Consider the following 19,074-nt stretch of genomic DNA (forward strand, 5'->3'; position numbering starts at 1 on the left):
TGGCTTCAGGCTAAGACGGGACGTGCCCTCGGGAGACCCCTCAGGCAGCAAGGCTGACCCCTGCCCGAGCTCCTTCACCTTATGTCTGCAACCCAGGAGAGCATCCGGGGTGAAGGTTCACTCCCCGTTCCCCTGACGCAGGAAGACCAAGGACAGGTCCTCAGCAGCCAGCGACGGGACAAGAGGGACTTCTTTGCAGTTTCAGAACACTTTCCCGCACTCAGATTTGGATCCGGTGTGTCTGACATTCTGAGAATTCACTTGAAATTGAAAAAGGACGTCCCAGCTTGCTGGGGCCTGGGGGCAGACGGGTCTCTCCCACCCCTGTCCCTGCCCCCCCCAACCCAGCCACCCTGCAGCCTGCCCACAGCACAGCCCCCTTCAAATGGGTCTGGGGTCTCTCAGACTGGAGGAAAAGACCAAGCATGAGGACCCCCAGGCAGCCCATATTAACCTTCAAAAGCAGAGTTGTGGGATCACAAGAACAGGCAGGAGGCAGTGTGCTGGGGGAGCCACGGGGCCAGTGGCAGTGGCCACGCCCCCCTTCGTGGCCTGGCAGCTCCCTGCCTTTCCCTAAGACCCCAGCATTCCTCGGCTTGTGGCCACATCGTCCCAACCTCTGCTCTGCCGTCTCGTCTCCTTGTTCCGCTCCCACCCTCCTGCCCCCCCTCTTTTCCTTATGATATAATCACGTCTATAACAACCTGATTACACCTGCAGAGAACCCCTTCCCTGTCACATTAGGGCCAGGAGCCAGGAGGGGGGTGTAGCTTTTGGGGGCCCCCTGTCAGCCCACCACCCCGGCCAGCGCCTTGGGCGCCCACGGGGTGTCAGGTGCCGTGCAGTGAGTAGGCTCACGGTGACTCTGCCCAGCAGGGGACCCTTCCCAGCTACAGAAGAAGAGACAGAGGCCCCAAGAGCATCCCTGCGTAAGGCCACTGGGCGAGCAGGTGGCTGGCAGAGGTGACCTTCGTGGGCTGGGGGTTCCTTGGCCTCACCTGCCAGCTTCAGTAACAGGGAGAGTTCTGCCCTTTGCCCTTTCCTCTGCCCGCCATCCGGTGATGACCCCCCACGGGACGTTCCTCACTCTGGACGGCCAGCTCTGGCTGTGACAAGGCCCTCCACGTGCCCCCCCCACCCCACCCCAGCCTCACTTCTGGTCCTCCGGCCGGCCCCAGGGTGGGGTCCTCAGATTAAGTCCCCTATTCATCAGCCTCTGAGAAGTATAATCGGGGCTTTTACGGAAAATCAGCTCATTATGCAAAGTGCAACGGCTGTAAAAATGATCATTTTTCTAAAGGAGCACGCTGGGCTCCTATCCAGCCACGAAACAAACGGGGAAGACGCTCTTCAGGGCTGCGGGCTTGGTGGCTGGCTTTTCAAAACGGGAAAGGGTCTGGCCAAGCCGAAACCTCAGGGAATGAGTACCACTGTGAAATTGCTCCTAAATTCACAGGAGGTGCAGAGCACTGGTGGTTCCCAGAATCCCCAGTCACCTGTGGGAATCCCAGCCTGTGCGGGGGACTCGGCGTGCTGTGCCCAGGCAGCCCCACCGTCCCGGGGCCACGAGCGCAGGAGGGCGCGCAGGTGAGAGGCGGGAGCTCTCTCTGCAGAGGGTGCCGGTCCACGGAGGTGGGGGGGGGGGGGGGAGGCCCTGACCTTTCTTGCGCTGCAAATGCCTCCCCCCTACCCCTCACTTCCTCCTCCTCCCGGTGCCCTGAAGGGTTAACTCGGCCCCGGGCTCTGGAGGCATGGGCACGGAGAGCCTGGAAGGCAGCAGGGCGGCCCGTCCAGGGCAAAGCCAGGCGGGTCCGCGTGCCCCCGGATGTAACCGGGCTCCCCGCGCCAGGCCTGCCGCGGGGAGAAATGGATACAGAGAAGAGATGAGGCTCTAGCCTTCCCTCAACGAGCAAATGACGCGACTAAGTGCTGCTGCACGGACTTCACTCGCGCCCACGTGGGCACGCAGACACGCGTCCAGGCGAGAAACATACTGCAAGTGGGACGGCAACACCACGTAGCGGCTCGGGCTAGCGGGAGGGCCGCCAGCGGGAGAGCCGACGGACGATCGTTTCCAGAAAAAAGCCAAAACACCAAAACTACGTGCTCCTTCCTATCCAGAAACACCACACTTACGCTGAGTTAGCGGTTTTGAACTGTCCCTGCTGCGGACCTCACAGAAGCGACCCTGAATACCAGCGGGTGGCGCCGGGGGGGAGGGGCGTCCAGGTGTCACTGGAGTCCCAGGGTGCGAGCCTTGTCTTATGGCGTTACCCTAAACGTGTTATAAATGCCCTTTTGTATGCATTCAGTGGAGAGTCTAGAGACATTTTTGAAGAGCCTATCCTGTCTCTGACTTACAACAAAAAACAAAAACCCCCAGTTCAAAGGACTCTCTCTCTGACAACATAACAAATGACATTCCAGTGATGGGGGGGGGCCCTAACCTTTGCATCTGTCCCGGTGACTCTCTGAATCTGTGCAAACAGCCCCACCGGGGGGCGGCTGGGCTGGCCTGGTCCTGGGACCCCAGACTCAGGCCACACAGCTGCTGGGAAGTCCCTCCCGTAGAGACCACCCTCACGATGTCGCGGGCACCCAGGCGTGACCCCACGGCACTCCACCCTCAGATGGGGCTGTTTCGGGTTCCCAAACCTCTCATCCCCACCCTTTGGGCCCACGTCCTCCAGGGACACTGAGGAAGGGCACGTCCTCTGCTTGTCCCCGCCCGACCTGGAACCTGGTCCCCACTCAGACGTCTCCCTGACCCCGCGCCTGCGGGCCAGAATCTCACTGGGGCTGCCCTCCCCTGTCCCGGCTGCCTGCATGCCCGGTCCCGTGTCGGGGACCAGAGGCCAAACCGCAGGGGTACCGGGAGTGAGAAGTCCAACCCAGGGACTCGAGGCCCCCCTGCGGGACGGGTCCCCACCCTCACGGCCGAGCCCCCCCCAGTTGTGATGCGTGGGGAGTGTGCTTAGGTAGGCAATGATCTGTGAAAGGATTAATTTGCTGATCTTATTACCGACATCGAAAGGGATTTCGCAGCCATCAGTCGAACACGCGTGCAAGATCTCCCTGGTGGGAAGCGGAGGGCCCCCCCCCCCCCGCCACCCCCTGCCGCCGCCCCTTCCTGTTGCCAACAGGCGACACGAGACCACGTTGAAAATTCATGATAAGGCCACGGGCTGAGGATATCTGCTGAAAACTCTAATATCTGAGGCCAGGCACGCGGGTGGCGGGGAGGACGACGGGGCGGCACTTGTCAGCGCCGGTGAGCTCACCTGATCCCTTTGTTCTGGGCCACGTGGTGCAGGGAGAGTCTGGACACGGCAGAGATGACCTGGGGAGACCAGAAAGATGCTTCTGTCATTCCACGAGAAACCAGAAAGTCATCGCAGAACCACAACGAAGGGTATTGTGCACAGAGAGTTGTTCACTAAGCACATCTCGTCTTGGTAGAAGAACAATCCCACACACACCGTGTAACGTTTGCGGGCTGGATACCTATGTTGCGTATGGCACAAAACGTGTTGCACACCCAGGTTCGCCGAGGGCCGTGCGGAGGAGCGGGGCCGGGCTCACCCGTTCCGCCCTCCGGGCGCCAGCTATTAACCCCAGGCAGGGCCGCGTCCTCACCCACAAGGGGGCTGACCTCGTCGGGGCTGCTGACAGTCCTAACGGGCGTCATGCTTACCAAGTGCTCATCCCATGCTGCTGTTCTGGAAGCTACCGGATGATTCACAGCATGTTCCCAGTAGGTGCTGACCCAGTTCAGAGATTGGGAGAGGTCCAGAGAAGTCAAGCGACTCGCCCGAAGTTACACGGCAGCTTGGGGCGCAGCGCTGACGTGGTGCTCCCTCCCCTTTGGCCCCTCCTCCCTCCATTTGACCTTCTAAACTGATGCCTGGCCCCCTCAAAGGGTCAGGGCGAACGGAACCAGGCTCAGCCTGCATGAGGGGATCCGAGCGCTATCTCCCCAGACCAATGTGCTTGTCAGGACAGAGGTTCTCAAGTGCTGAACCATGAGCAGTGACCGTTCCTTCTTAGCTGCCCCGGGCCACACCCATCCTGCCCTGTGCCCCAGGCAGCCCCCTCCAGACACATGGGGCCCGCCTGTCCCCCAGCCTCAGAAGCCCCAACACAGTTACACCCAACAGGCAGCAAGCAGGCATGAGGCTCCACAGAGGGTTACGGGGAAACTGAGGCAGAGAGAGGGGAGTGGCCGCCCCGGAGCACAGGGTATAAAACGCATGAGGGGCGCCTGGGTGGCTCAGTCAGTTAGGTATCTGACTTCGGCTCAGGTCGTGATTTTGCGGTCTGTGAGTTCGAGCCCTGCGTCAGGGTCTCTGTTCTCAGCACAGAGCCTGCTTGGGATCCTCTGTCTCCCTCTCTTTCTGCCCCTCCCGCTTGTGTGCGCTCTCTCTCACTCTCTCTCTGTCAAAAATAAATAAATATTTTTAAATAAATAAAAAAAACCACGGGGCGCCTGGGTGGCTCAGTCAGTTGAGCGTCCGACTTCGGCTCAGGTCATGATCTCATGGTTTGTGAGTTCGAGCTCCATGTCGGGCTCTGTGCCGACAGCTCGGAGCCTGGAACCTGCTTTGGATTCTGTGTCTCCCTCTCTCTGCCCCTCTCCTGCTCACACTGTATCTCTCTCTCAAAAAATAAGTGAACGTTAAAAAAATAAACTGGTTAATTAAAAATAAATAAAATAAAAAAAAAATAAAATAAAATAAAATAAAATAAAGTAAAATAAAATAAAACGCATTGAGCTGCTCACGATTCGTTACAGAATTCACGGGGCACCTGCTGTGCCAGACGTCACATGCTGACGAAGCAGACGCAAGCCTAGGCTTTGAGGCTTCCTTGTGTAAGTGTGCATGGGCCCGCCTGTGTGTGTGTGTGTGTGTGTGTGTGTGTGTGTGCGTGCTTGTGTGTGTGTGTGTGTGTGCGTGCTTGTGTGTGTGCGTGTGTGCGTGCTTGTGTGTGCGTGTGTGCTTGTGTGTGCGTGTGTGCGTGCGTGCTTTGTGTGCGTGTGTGCGTGCGTGCTTGTGTGTGTGTGCGTGCGTGCTTGTGTGTGTGTGTGTGTGTGTGTGCGTGCTTGTGTGTGTGTGTGTGTGTGCGTGCTTGTGTGTGTGCGTGTGTGCGTGCTTGTGTGTGCGTGTGTGCGTGCGTGCTTGTGTGTGTGCGTGCTTGTGTGTGTGTGTGCGTGCGTGCTTGTGTGTGTGTGTGTGTGTGCGTGCTTGTGTGTGTGTGTGTGCGTGCGTGCTTGTGTGTGTGTGTGTGTGTGCGTGCTTGTGTGTGTGTGTGCGTGCTTGTGTGTGTGTGTGTGCGTGCTTGTGTGTGTGTGTGCTTGTGTGTGTGTGTGTGTGTGTGCGTGCGTGCTTGTGTGTGTGTGTGCTTGTGTGTGTGTGTGTGTGTGCTTGTGTGTGTGTGTGCGTGCTTGTGTGTGTGTGTGTGTGCTTGTGTGTGTGTGTGCGTGCTTGTGTGTGTGTGTGTGTGCGTGCTTGTGTGTGTGCGTGCGTGCTTGTGTGTGTGTGCGTGCGTGCTTGTGTGTGTGTGCTTGTGTGTGTGCGTGCGTGTGTGTGTGTGTGTGTGCTTGTGTGTGTGTGTGCGTGTGCGTGCGTGCTTGTGTGTGTGCGTGCGTGCTTGTGTGTGTGTGTGCGTGCGTGCTTGTGTGTGTGTGCTTGTGTGTGTGTGTGCGTGCGTGTGTGTGTGTGTGCGTGCTTGTGTGTGTGTGTGTGCGTGTGCGTGTGTGCTTGTGTGTGTGTGTGCGTGCTTGTGTGTGTGTGTGTGTGTGTGTGCGTGCTTGTGTGTGTGTGTGCGTGCGTGCTTGTGTGTGTGTGTGCGCGTGCGTGCTTGTGTGTGTGTGCGTGCGTGCGTGCTTGTGTGTGTGTGTGTGTGCGCGTGTGTGCGTGCGTGCTTGTGTGTGTGTGTGCGTGTGTGCGTGCGTGCTTGTGTGTGTGTGTGTGTGCGTGCTTGTGTGTGTGTGTGTGTGCGTGTGTGCGTGCGTGCTTGTGTGTGTGCGTGTGTGCGTGCGTGCTTGTGTGTGTGTGTGTGCGTGTGTGCGTGCGTGCTTGTGTGTGTGTGTGTGTGTGCGTGCGTGCTTGTGTGTGTGTGTGTGTGCGTGCTTGTGTGTGTGTGTGTGTGTGTGTGCTTGTGTGTGTGCGTGGGTACAGTCTGTGTGTGTCTGGCGACAGGGCCCATGAACATGGCCCACGATGACCACCGGCTAAAGCCACGGACACCCCTGCCGGCTGCCGGCTGCCCCAGGAAGCGAGCCCATTGGGCCTTTTACGTGCACCGTCCTGGGGAATCCTCGCCCTACCCGGCCAGGCCTGCTATGCACATTTGGGAGCCTGGGAAACTGAGGCAAGGTCTCTTGCCTAAAGCCCCCAGCTGAGATGCATTTCACAGACTTGTTTTAGCTGCAATTTTCTGAACGGGAGGGAAAAACCTGAGCCGTACAGAAAGCCCCTTTGCTCAGTCCGCGACCTCGGCCGACGAGCTAAGTGCTGTGAGGGGTCTTCCGGGAGGTGGCCACACGTGAGAGGCCGGGCCGTGGGAGTCAGGAAACCGCAGAACGTCGGGGTCCTTCTGTGCCTCCCCAGAGAGGACTCGGCTGGCCCGGCTACGGCCCCGCACCCATGTGCTCCAAGGGCGTTTCGCGAGTAATGAGCCTCCGGGCTCTGGCTGTTAACTCTCAGCTCGTGAGAGCTCCAGGCGTTCGGGGAGAACAAAAAGTAAAGCATTATTGCTATGTGCTTATGGTTATTTGCTAGAAGCTAGGAATGAATGGCAGAGCTTGAAGGGTTCGGGGGCACAAGCCACCCGCTCCCACACCTCCACGGCTGACGTTGTTAATCCCCTGCCGCACTCCTCCCCAGCCGGCCGGACAGGGGCCAGAGTCCTCCTGGCAGATCCCACGCTCGGCAGCCATCGGTCAGCCCTGGCCCAGGAGACGGAACCTGTCTCCTGACCTGGAGTTAGCACAAAGCCTCTGCCCCATACAGAGGGAGCCCCAGGCACGGAGGGGCTGCCGCGGGGGAGCGAGCCAAAGCCAGGGGACAGGTCTCTGACCTGTCCACGCGCCCACCGTCCCAGTGGAAGACACAGTGGCTTCTCCGCCCCGAGCCCACAGACACTCTGCTCCAGGCTGGAATCTGTCATCGGCAATGTGAGGGACTCGGCTCTGGGTTCCCGTCGAGCCAGGGTCGACATCTCTCCCGGAGGTGCCCTGGTCCTGGGTCTGCCTGGGCTGCGCAGGGACCCCCACTGCAGTGACCGAGGGCAGGGGCTGCCGGGAGCAGGCGTGGGGCCTCCCGAGACCGTCGTGGGGTCAGACGAGGGGTGGCGGCAGCCCCCCGGGGAAAGACAGGGCGCAGGACACACCTCCCTGCAGGGGAGCAAGGAGCCTGCGCGGGCCCCACAGCACCCCTGGCCGGCGGCCCCGTCCCGGGACGGAGGGGCTGGGCGATGATCAAACACCTCCCAGCCCACGGCCCCTCCAGCTCTCCTGAAAACGTAAATGTCAAAGGATGACATTTTCCCAACTTGTATCTCCACTTCTCGCCTGCCTCTGTTCATGAATGGAACGGCTTCCCCTCCTCCCCGTCCACAACTGGCTCAAGCCTTTGGGCTCAGCAATCACCGACCACTTCACTGGGGCCAAGGAAGGTGTGCCCAGGGCGGGGCAGGGGGGTCACAGCAGAAGGAACGCGTCCCCAGAGGCCCAGGCCCACTGGGAGGAGCCACATGCGCGCCCAAGGAAGGGGCAAAGGGTGGATGGGGCAGCCCAGGGGACACCGGGCAGAGGTGTGGGCTGTGCACCCGGGGTGGAGGTCTTGGGTCTGTCCCCGCCCAGCCGCGGCCCGCTCTGACCCCACGCTCTCCACCAGCTCCACTCTCGGGCGGGACACGTTCCCCGACACCAGCAGCCCATTAGCTTGCTCACTCACTGGCGGAGTTTCGGAACGCAGACCCGGCACCCCAGGCCCACCTGCGGAGGCTCTGGAACGGAAGAGAGCGGGGCCCAGGAATCTGTTTAGGGCCCCGGGTGGCCCAGATGTGGGGCCGAGGTTGGGCACCCCGGCCCCAGGGACGGCGTCCGACAGGCAGCCCCTGCAGGTCAAGGCCTGCAGAAGGGCAAGGAGAGTGACCCGGGTATCCACCTCCGGACGGCCTGAGAAGCACAGAGCCGCTGAAGGGAATGGACAGTCAAGCAGAGGGGGCAGAAGGGACTTCTGGGGAAAGGACACATGGTCTGGACCCTGGGAAGCTAAGGGGGGATCTAGGGCAGACCTCGCCGAGCCTACAGTTCCAGAATGGGGCTCCCAGGACCTCTGCCCCGGGGGTCCCCCACCTTCCCCCACAAGCAACGGGCTGACGAAGCTTGTCCCGCTAGCCCCTGAGGAACCCCGAATCAGCACCCCAGGCCAGCCTCTGTGCTTCAGCTTATAATCTCGCTCAGGCACGGAGAGGCGGGCAGGCAGCCTGCAAAATGTGTCCCCGAGGGGCACCTGGTTGGGCCTCCAGCAAATCCTTCCAAGAAGGGCGGCGGAAACCATCCAGCTCTCTGGCCAGGAGGAGCGCGTCCGCGCTGCCCTGGTGTCATTAAGATGACTCTGAGTCCCCGCTCTTGGATATGGGGAGCCATTTCGTTCCGGAGGTGCCCCTGCAGCAATCTACAAACGCTGCAAAAATCCACCGGCAGCCTGACTGGCCAACACCAGGCTCGGGGAGAAACAAAGCCAGACACAGCCGCACAGGGGATTCTGAGCCGCCGTGCAAACTGATGTCGCGGCAGGGAATTTGTTGATATAAAACATATTCACGAATCCCTACGGTGAAAGAAACAAGTTGTAAAACACGTACAATTGACAGACTCTAATTTTTAAAATTATATACTCCTTAAAAAGAGACGGGCGGAAATGCACAACACGTTAGGCAGTGACAGAGTGATTGTGCAGTTTGCTTCCTTGGCTGTAGCTTTATATTTTCCTACAAAGTACAGTGGGGGCAGATGGTATTTAAAAGCAACAGTCTGCTGGTGCCCCACCCCGGGTGCAGACCCTCCCTGAATTGTCCTGTCAATAAAACGTGCTATTTAAACCAAAAGGCTCTGATTCTGGATGTGAAGGTGGAAATACGGGCCGGGTTTACTCTCACTACACCACAGCTATTGCAAACTGGTGGAAAAACACCGCTCTCCCCCGCCCCCCCCGACCCAGAGGGCACAGCAGCAGGGTGTCCACTCAAGCTGCAGCCGATCAGGACCCTCACTGCTGTGAACCTAAGGCGTACTCGACACAGGACCTCCTTGAAATGTATCAGCATGTGGAGCTGCGCCTTTGAACTTTATATTCCGAGTACCTGCACACAGATGTTACCTGGCAAATGTTGATGTGCCTAGATGGATACATGGGTCCATGGAAGGAAGGAAGGAAGGAAGGAAGGAAGGAAGGAGGGAGGGAGGGAGGATGGGAGGGAGGGAGGATGGGAGGAAGGATGGATGAATGGACGAATGGACGGATGGATGGACAGATGGATGGAGGATGGATGGATGGATGGATGGATGGACAGACAGACGGATGGACGGATGGATGAATGGACGAATGGACAGGTGGACAGATGGATGGATAGATGGATGGAAAGAAGGGAGGATGCATGGATAGATGAATGTATTGTAGAAGAAAGACAGACAGATGGGAGGAAGGAAGGAAGGAGGGAGGGAGGAAGGATGGGAGGGAGGGAGGATGGGAGGAAGGATGGATGAATGGACGAATGGACGGATGGATGGACAGATGGATGGAGGATGGATGGATGGATGGATGGATGGACAGACAGACGGATGGTTGGATGAATGAATGGACAAATGGACAGGTGGACAGATGGATGGATAGATGGATGGAAAGAAGGGAGGATGCATGGATAGATGAATGTATTGTAGAAGAAAGACAGATGGGAGGAAGGAAGGAAGGAAGGAAGGAAGGAAGGAAGGAAGGAAGGAACAACAGAAGGAAAAAGTGAATGACCACATGACAGCGGAAGGCTCATAAGACTCCTGCAGCCCCAGAGAGGGGTTTCCACACCACTCTGGTCTGCGAGCTCCTTGAGAGTTGGAGCCAAGCTGGCTTTTCTCAATGATGTAATCCCCAGTGCCTTCACAGGGTACACCCACCACCTATAACCCCTGCTAGAGAAACCAGAGGCTTTCCTGCAGTCCTTGTGGGTGGCTCAGTAGGGACCCTACTTCTCAGGAGGATCTCCTGGGTTCTTGCCCACCCAAGGCCTCAAATTCACTTCGGACAGAGGCCAGGAGAAGGGGGAGCAGGATGGAGCAGTCAGCTCTTTCTCACATTCCACTGCCTTGTTCACGTTAAAGTCCCACCTGGGGAAATTCTCAAGGCGGCCACAGGGCCACAGGTACCCTGTCCTGCTGAAGGGAACACTGGTCAGCACCCCCTTCCCAGCCCTGCAGCTGAGAGCCTGCCCGGGGGCACAGGACTGTGCTGACACAGCTCGGGGCATTTCATGAAACTTCTGAGCCCCAGGACAGCTCCCCCCATGAGAGACACTAGACTGGACTGATTGCTTGCCCATTTCACAGACAGGAAACCAAGGCCCCAAACCAGGGAACTTGCTCAAGCTTACACGCTGGTCAACAGCGGCTGAGAGAGACACTCCTATTACCCACCCCACTGAACCTTTGAGGGGGAGGGTCTGCAACAAAATGTCTTTCAACCTCCACACTCCCCCCTTTCCCTACAGGTGGCAGAGACCATGGTTCCAAGGGTGCAGAGGAACACAACCTGGCGGGCTATGCCCTCTGCTGAGGATGCCCACGGCTACTCCAGCCCACGGCTGTCAGGGCCTTCTGGGCACCTGACACAGCTCATGTGCCTCATGAAGCTTTTTCCACGCTCTTTTGGGGCTAGCATCACATTTGACCTTCAAAACCAGGCTCTGAATTGCTTCTTCACTTCATGGGTGAGAAAAACTGCAGCCCACTACTGACTTTATACGACGGGCTTGAGACACAGAATGACCTTAGAATGCTCAAAGGATGTCTGGGGATATGGGTGCGGGGATAAATGGATGGGCGCACACATGTATGGATGGGTGTGTGGGCGAATGGATGGGTAGATGTGTGGATGTGTGGATAGATGGATGGGTGCATGGGTGAATGGATGGGTGTGTGAATGAATGGATGGGTGCATGGGTGAATGGATGGGTGGATGGGTGGATGGGTAGATGTGTGGGTGTGTGGATAGACGGATGGGTATGTAGATGAATGGATGGGTCTGAGGGTAGATGGATGGATGCATGGGTAGATGTGTGGGTGTGTGGATAGATGCACGGGTGCATGGGTGAACGGATGGGTGTGTAGATGAATGGATGGGTGTGTGAATGAATGGATGGGTGAATGGATGGGTGGATGGGTGGATGGGTAGATGTGTGGGTGTGTGGATAGACGGATGGGTGTGTAGATGAATAGATGGGCCTGAGGGTAGATGGATGGGTGCATGGGTAGATGTGTGGGTGTGTGGATAGATGCATCGGTGCATGGGTGAATGGATGGGTGTGTAGATGAATGGATGGGTGAATGGATGGGTGCATGGGTAGATGTGTGGGTGCATGGGTGAATGGATGGGTGTGTGAATGAATGGATGGGTGCATGGGTGAATGGAAGGGTGTGTGAATGAATGGATGGGTGCATGGGTGAATGGATGGGTGTGTGAATGAATGGATGGGTGCATGGGTGAATGGATGGGTGTGTAGATGAATGGATGGGTGCATGGGTGAATGGATGGGTGTGTAGATGAATGGATGGGTGCATGGGTGAATGGATGGGTGGGTGGGTAGATGGATGGGTCTGGGGATGGATGGGTGGATGAGGATAAACTGGGTACGTGGATGGATGGGTGGACAGACGGGTAGATGGACAGACAGGATCAGCAGCAAAGGACCCAAAGAGAACCTGCCTCCCTATTCCCACCTCTTAAATGTCAGAACACGAGCTACCATTTCTCTAGCACTTAGTATATACTGTGCACTAAGATACGCACGACACAAACATCATTCCCGTATGTGTTCTTCCCTTCCCCCAACTCCCCATTATTAGAGACAGACCCTGGGGACTGGACTGAATAAGGATCTTGTCCCAGGTCACCCAGCAATAAGTGGCCGATCCAGAAACCAAACCTACATCCACATGACCCAAACCTGCACCTCTACCTGCTGTCCCCACCACCCCGCCGGAGCCTGCAGCTGGGCACAAGACCTCATACCCCTCCTTTGGGGCCTGGCTGGACATTTGCCAGCCTCTCCTGCGGTTCCCGAGGGCCACGCAGTGGATGGGAGCAGACGTCAAGGGGGCCACTTGCGGGCCTGGCTCACGAAACGTCCCGCCTCTGGGCAACCTCACAGTGCCCACGTTAAAGGTGGTGAGGCCTCCATCAGCCGGGTCCCTGAAGGTCTTCCTGGGGCAGAGACCACGCAGACACACACACACGCACGCACACACACGTGTGAACACGCTCTGCCCACCCGGAACTTCCCTGAAGGTTTGCTGTCTCCCGGGCGAGCCTCCACCACACCTCCCTCTTCCACTGGGACTCGAAACGTGAGCCAAGGTTTTCCGTGTTTGTTTTCTGCTCTAAAGTCTTCTATGATCCCGAATGTAAAAGACAGAAGTCCTCCAGGGTATGAGCTCTTTATGTGGAAACGCTATTTCTCTGCAAGCGGAAGAATCAATACCCCTCGGAATAAAGGCTGACATGCTAACACGTACCATAAAAAAGTAGTTTGCAGAGCTGACAAAACGCCTACGCCACGAAACAGGAGAACAGACGCATCACTGCCACGGGAAGGCGATACGAACGGGACGCTCAGGAACCACAGTACGGGGACCGTGTCACGGCTAGCATTCAGCTGACACTGCTAGGTGGCACCCAGCAAGGCCACCTAGGTTCCCCGAGGTCCTCGATGAAGAAGCACGGGCAGGAAGGATCCAGAAGGACAACAAAGACAGATGCGAGCTGGCCTTTAAGAGGGACCCGGGGCTGCTTCGTGCCGACGACGAGGTGGGCGAGAGCTGGCAGACGTCTGTGCCCGTCACACCCAGCTTGCTCGCAAAGCCCGTACTGGTCAGGAGGGCTTCCTGGCCCCAAGGCACTTGCTGTCATTAGGAGTCAATAAGCAGGAATCGCACAGACCAGGCTCAAGCCCACAGACCTTCCTTATCAGCCATTACCACACATCTGGAAACACACGCAGACACGCGCGCACACACGCGGCTCAACAGAGCCAAATGGCAAGACTGCAAACCTCATTTAAACGCGTTGCCCCGGAAACTCCCCTATCTGCCTGGGAAATCTGCGGCTCACGCTGCTGCATATGCAGAAGTAAATCGTCAAGAATTGCGTCCCCCCTCCCCCCCGCCGCCCCGCTCGGCCCCGCCGTCGCCCTTCTGGTTTCTTCTGCGTTCACAGGGACAGCAAGGTCAGAAGAAACTCAGCGCTGCTGCCTTCGGGATGAGGAGCGGCCGCTGGGGTGTGATTCATCACAAACCCCTTAGTCAGGGTTTGCAACCACCCCCCCCCCGCCCCCGCCCGGAGCAGCCAGACAAACCAAAGCAGCCGGGAAGCACGGCCACCTGCCAGCCGCTGCGTCCCGCACAGCAGCAGACACAGCCTTCCTGCAAGGGGCCGAGTGCGCGCAGGGGACAGGGGTGAGCCGGGCCGCAGGCCCCAAGACGCCCAAGCGGCAGAACGAAAAACGCCACTCACGGGAGCCGATGAAAGGCGGCAACTTCGGGGGGGGGGGGGGGGCGGGGAACGCACGGAAGGAGGGTCTGGCCGTGCTAGAAAGAGGGTCGGAGCTCAAAAGCGAGTTTTAGGAGCAAAGAAAGAGACAGGACAGAGGCAGACTCTGTGGACACTGCGGCCCCGGCCCTCTCCTCTTTCCTGGGCTCGAACCGAGGCTTCCGCACGACTCGAAACGAACCCCCAAATCTAGCTGCACGTCCTGTGCTCACTGGAGGACGGAGACCTCACAAGCAAGCGGCAGAGGCCGTCCTGAGCCTCAGGAACCAGCAGCCCTGGATCCTGGACTCTGTGGGAGCCGACGGCCAGAATAGCTACGAATGAACGAATGATGCGAACGGGACTCACACATTGAGCGCCGACTTGCGCCGGGCAAGTTAGAGAAGTTGTTGTAATTAACTTGTAATCGTGGGTACGGGGCAGAGAGCCACAAATCAGGACAAAATGCCAGAGGCGGGGGTTAAGTCCTAAACCCGCCACTGACTATTTGAGCCTCGGTTTCCCCATCTACGGAATAAGGGGAACACGATACGCAGGAGGCGGCAAATGCTTGCCACACGTCACTAATCAAACGCAGTGCCCTCTCCTGCTCAAGCCAGAGGCGGCCTCTGAAGCTTTCTCTACTGACAGGCGGTGCTCTGAGCCAGCTCTGCCTGTCAGAAAGATCCAGCAAATGCAAGGAGAGACCCGAGCCCAGCCGGGGAAACACCGAGACCTCGAGGTCTCCAGAGTCCCTCTGAGCACTGACTGTCTACTCTCCCTGATCCGTAACATCGGTCAAACGCTCTGTGGTCACCGGGCTGGGAGAGGGCGTGAACTTCAGCTGTGCCTGGCCAGGAAGATTTGCAGGAACCAGTCGGGGAAACTTAAAATCCTGGGTGGAAAAAGCACAGTGACCACCCGGCCCAAATGGGAAACCTAAACCCGGCCAGGAGGTTGCAGGTGATCTGCGAGGGCCCCCCACGAACTTTCACGAGATCCCTCTGGGGCTCCAGGCTCTTGGCCTCCCTGACACGGCTCCATTAACAACTAGAGCTGTGTATCTGGGTCTCTACCAGGCCCGTTTCATTTTATTCCCCCAAGCCCTCCAAGAGACACTTCTGCTCTCCCCCCCCCCCCAATTTTACGGAGGAGTCACTGAGGCCCCGGGGGTTCGAGGCAGACAAGCAGGACCTGAGACAGACTCGGCTCGTCCAGCCAGCTGTGGGCCCCCCCCCCCACCCACTCTCTGGCCCAGCCCTGCCCCGGAAAGGACAGCTCCGGACGTGGGCTGACAGTGGCGGCCGGGATCAAGGGGGGCCCTGCAGTTCCACGGAGGCCAGCGAGCCCCCCCCCCAGCCACGACGGGGAACTTCCGGGAGCTGGCGGGGTGGGCCACCCGTCACCTGTGAATGCGCGCCCACTGCAGCCGCGGGAGAGCACAGACCGCCTCCTCTCCCTGGCCAGACAGGTAAGAGGTGGGACAAGGGTGCGCCAAAACGTAGGAGGCGCCTCAGACAGACAAGCGGCACCACATCTCCCCTCTGATCCGAGGAGGAGCCACGAACCAGCTGCCCAGTGCTGTGAATCATCGCCCGAAGGTGCAAAAATCCCCACGGCCCAGGGCTTCAGATGCCAACGGCATTACAGACACCACAGGGCGGGGCAGGAGGGAGCCCCAGCCCCGCGTGGAAACCTCGCCCTGTCTGAAAGGCTCTGGCCGCACGTTTCCTATCCCTCTTCCTTGCAGCAGAGATGGCGAGCCGAGGGTCAGAGAGCAGGTGTCTCCACAGCCTTGCCTGAGCGGGTCCCTGTGCCCCGTCAGCCCACGCCAGCCTCTCTGCCTCTTCCACTGATCGTGTCCAATCCTGGGCTCCACCCCAGTGGTGTGGGGTCAGGGCCATCTTCCCCATTTCCCAGATGAGGAAACTGAGGCCCCGACACAACCATAGTGGCGGGTCCGGGACGGAACCTGTCTCTCCGACTCGGCCCTTTCTGAGCACCTTCCGCGTTCTCTCACCAAGAAGTGACGTGCCTCCCGCCTTGGATTTAAACATCTGCCACACACAAGGAATGGATTCCTCAGGGTGCCCACGACCAGCCCTGGGGACAGCTGGGGGCTGGGATGGGGACAGTCCTCCAGGTACAACCCCAAGGGATGCCAAGCCACAGCCCCCACAGGCTGGGGTCCGCATTCTCAAGTGTTTACTCGCCAACCTGGCAATCCCACTCCGCCATAGCTCAGGAGCAGTGCTTGGAATACAGTACTCCCCAGAACCTACCTGAATGAGCCGATGCTAAAGCGAGCCTGAGCCCTGACCATGAACCTGAAGCCTAACTTTGAGCCTGAGTCTTGTTTGTGAGACTGATTCTTTTTTTTTTTTTTTAATTTTTTTTTAATGTTTATTTATTTTTTTGGGGACAGAGAGAGACAGAGCATGAACGGGGGAGGGGCAGAGAGAGAGGGAGACACAGAATCGGAAGCAGGCTCCAGGCTCTGAGCCATCAGCCCAGAGCCCGACGCGGGGCTCGAACTCACGGACCGCGAGATCGTGACCTGAGCTGAAGTCGGCCGCTTAACTGACTGCGCCACCCAGGCGCCCCTGTGAGACTGATTCTTGACAAGGAGCCTAAGCCCTGACCACCGTGAGCCCAGCCCTGGGCTCAGTCAGAAGTTACCCTGCTGCCTCACTCAATCCTCAACTACCCAAGGCAGTCAGTGCCACTGTGCCCCTTGTCAAAACCAGAGGATCAAAGTGGTCCCCTGTCCACAGTGGCAGATATGGCCAAGACCTTGGATGGCTGAGTTGTGCTCACTGCGCCTAAGAAGGAAGCATCCAGAAGAACAGCCTCAGCCTCCCGTCTGAGCCTCACCCTGGAACCCCCTCCCTCAGCACTTCTGGCTCAGCCACTCCGGTCTGGGCCCCCACCATCCGTCAACCCCAGCTTGTTAACAGGAAGAGGGGACGGCAGCCATTACCTGGAGGGGGGCCGACGGGCTTCAGAATGCGCCACTGCCTTCCCTGATTAATGGCCATCGTCACAGAAAGAGGAACAAAACCCGTACCTCTCGCACCGTGGCGATAATTTTTCAACGTACACGCTTATCTCTAGAGCGATGACTCGGTTAACTCGTTACTAAGCGCAGCGAGTAAGGGGACTGTCTCTGCCAGCTCGCTTCCTCCGGGGCTGGGCCGGAGCGCCTGGGAGCACCTCCAGCACCCTGCACCCCGCGAGCTGACGGCAGAGGGGGGCGCGGCCCCGGGGCGTCAGGACCCTCCCGGCGGCGCCCGGGGAAGGCGGGCGAGCATCTCCACCGAGCTCGGAAGGAGGGGAAGGGGGCTCAGGCCGGATCAGGAACAGCATCCACACCGCAGCGGCCACGGACGCGACGGGACAAGCTGCAAATTGGGCATTTTCACAGCTGTGACACGCTGTGGGTGTTTCCGGAAAGATCTGCCGGGACTGAGCATCAGAAAGAGGTCTGCCATCCCCGGCCATGGAACGGAACGGAGTCAGTCTCCCCACCTGGGGAGTGGGGGCCACAGAGCCCCACGTGGTGAGGAGACCACAGGAATCCACACCCTGTGGCTTCACCCTGACCTCACCGTCATCCGGCCCCTCCCGTGGTGCCAAGCCACTTCCGCCACCAAGCCCTCTGTGGCTGTCACTACACAGAGGCCAACCTTTGCTATGAACTCAACGTGTTCCCCCAAATTCCTACGTTGAAGCCCTAACCCCAGGGGGAGGGTCTCAGGAGGTGGCGTATTTGGGGGTGAGCGGGAGGGACAGGGGTGGAGCCCCCAAGGGCGGGATCGCTGTCCCTGCTGGAAGTGACACAGAGGCACGATCTCTCTGTCCCTGCCTGTGAGCTTGCAGGGAGAAGGCCCCCATCCGCCCACCAGGAAGAGGCCCTCACGGGAACCCGACTGTGCCAGCATCTTCCTGATCAGGCGTCAGGCCTCCAGACACGTGGGAGATGCATGCCTGCTGTTGCAGCCGCCTGGTCTGTGGTGTCTGTTAGGGCAACAGCCCCCGTGGACGGACGCAACCCTGGACAGGCGGCCCCTGCCCCCCCCCCCCCCCGGTCCCGGTCCGATCCCCAGGAAGCCACACCTCGGGGGACTCCCGTGGCAGGAGTCCGCACCTGGGCCAGCGGCCCTGGGGGCGGGGCGGGTGGGGAAGGGCCGGCAGGGCAGCCGACGGCTGGGTGGGGACCACGCACGCACCCTGCTCCGCTCGCATCATGAGGATTCAGGTGGGGGGGTCTCCCCCATCTCGGAGCCAGGTGCCTGCCCGCCCCATCCCAGGGCACCCCGTGGCACCGCCTTCCAGGGGGTGCAGAGAGCCAGCTTGGCATCACTAACCCCGGCTCGGCACCCAGCTGCAGACTCTCCCCGAGATCTCGGCAGCGCCCTAAAACCCTTGGGGTCCCGGGCCCTGACCTGTAACGTGGGGACGAGTACCCCGAGGACGGTTCTCATTTCCTCACCTGTGTGTTCAGTAGCATTCAGTGAGCATCTAGGTACTGAGCCCTGGGGAGGAGAGGCCAGACGCGGCTTCCTGGAGCTCACAGGACCCGCTGTGTCCTCGACGCTTTAGGGCAAAGGACGGATGAGCCGGTGGGGCGGAGGGCCTAACTGAGGGGGGCATCAGGGAAGGCTCCCTGGAGGAGGTCAACCCGAGGGATGAACGGGGTCAGCTGGGCGACGGGCCGGTGAGTGCCAACACATGCACAGTGGACTCATCATAAATGAGGGCAACCTTCCCACAGCATGGCCTCGGGGGTGGCCCCAGGGCCCTGCCGTGCCCTCAGCACCTGGCCCTGCACGGCACCCTCTCCTTTCTCAAGCCGTATCGGCCCAAGAATGCGACTGCGCCGGGCCCAGACACCCGATCTGTGCGAGGCTAGCCCTCACCAGGAAAAAGTCTAAAGCGATTTTTCCTTTTGTACACTGTGTGTCCAGAAACAGATGGAAAACAGCCACAGACAAAGCTCCAGACTGCTTCCGAGAAAAGGAGTTCGGCTTAATCCTGGCCCATCGAGGAGGGACTTCCCGCGCCAGTCGCCCCCTGGAGCGTCTCCTACCTAAGGGTAGGGTTCAAACGTGCCTTTCGCCCAGAACAGATTCCCTGTGACCACAGGGGAGAGCGCACGTAAGAAGCGGGCCAGTCCGAGGCGGGGGAGAAAGCAGAGTGATGTGGCCCGGGCAGGATGGCAGGGGACAGACCCACCTGCTGCCCCCCGTGGGCTCTGGGCACCTCTGCA

At 59.1% G+C, this 19,074-nt stretch overlaps 1 protein-coding gene across 12 annotated transcripts in view; it reads right to left on the bottom strand.

Annotated features, from left to right (window-relative positions):
• The window catches only part of VAV2 (vav guanine nucleotide exchange factor 2), a 165,048-nt gene that overhangs the window by 74,530 nt on the left and 71,444 nt on the right, over positions 1-19,074 (bottom strand). For 11 of the 12 annotated variants that reach the window (XR_006710367.1, XM_045469550.1, XM_045469547.1 and 8 more), the window contains exon 3: positions 3,282-3,340. The exons of the other annotated variant lie outside the window; for it this stretch is intronic. Coding sequence is in view for 10 of the 11 variants with exons in the window: in XM_045469550.1 (XP_045325506.1) it covers positions 3,282-3,340 (59 nt within the window). In the remaining variant the exon portion in view is untranslated. The remainder of the gene's footprint in view (positions 1-3,281; positions 3,341-19,074) is intronic. 12 annotated transcript variants of the gene reach the window in all.

The sequence above is a fragment of the Leopardus geoffroyi genome, chromosome D4, assembly GCF_018350155.1.
Source record: "Leopardus geoffroyi isolate Oge1 chromosome D4, O.geoffroyi_Oge1_pat1.0, whole genome shotgun sequence".
Taxonomy (NCBI): domain Eukaryota; kingdom Metazoa; phylum Chordata; class Mammalia; order Carnivora; family Felidae; genus Leopardus; species Leopardus geoffroyi.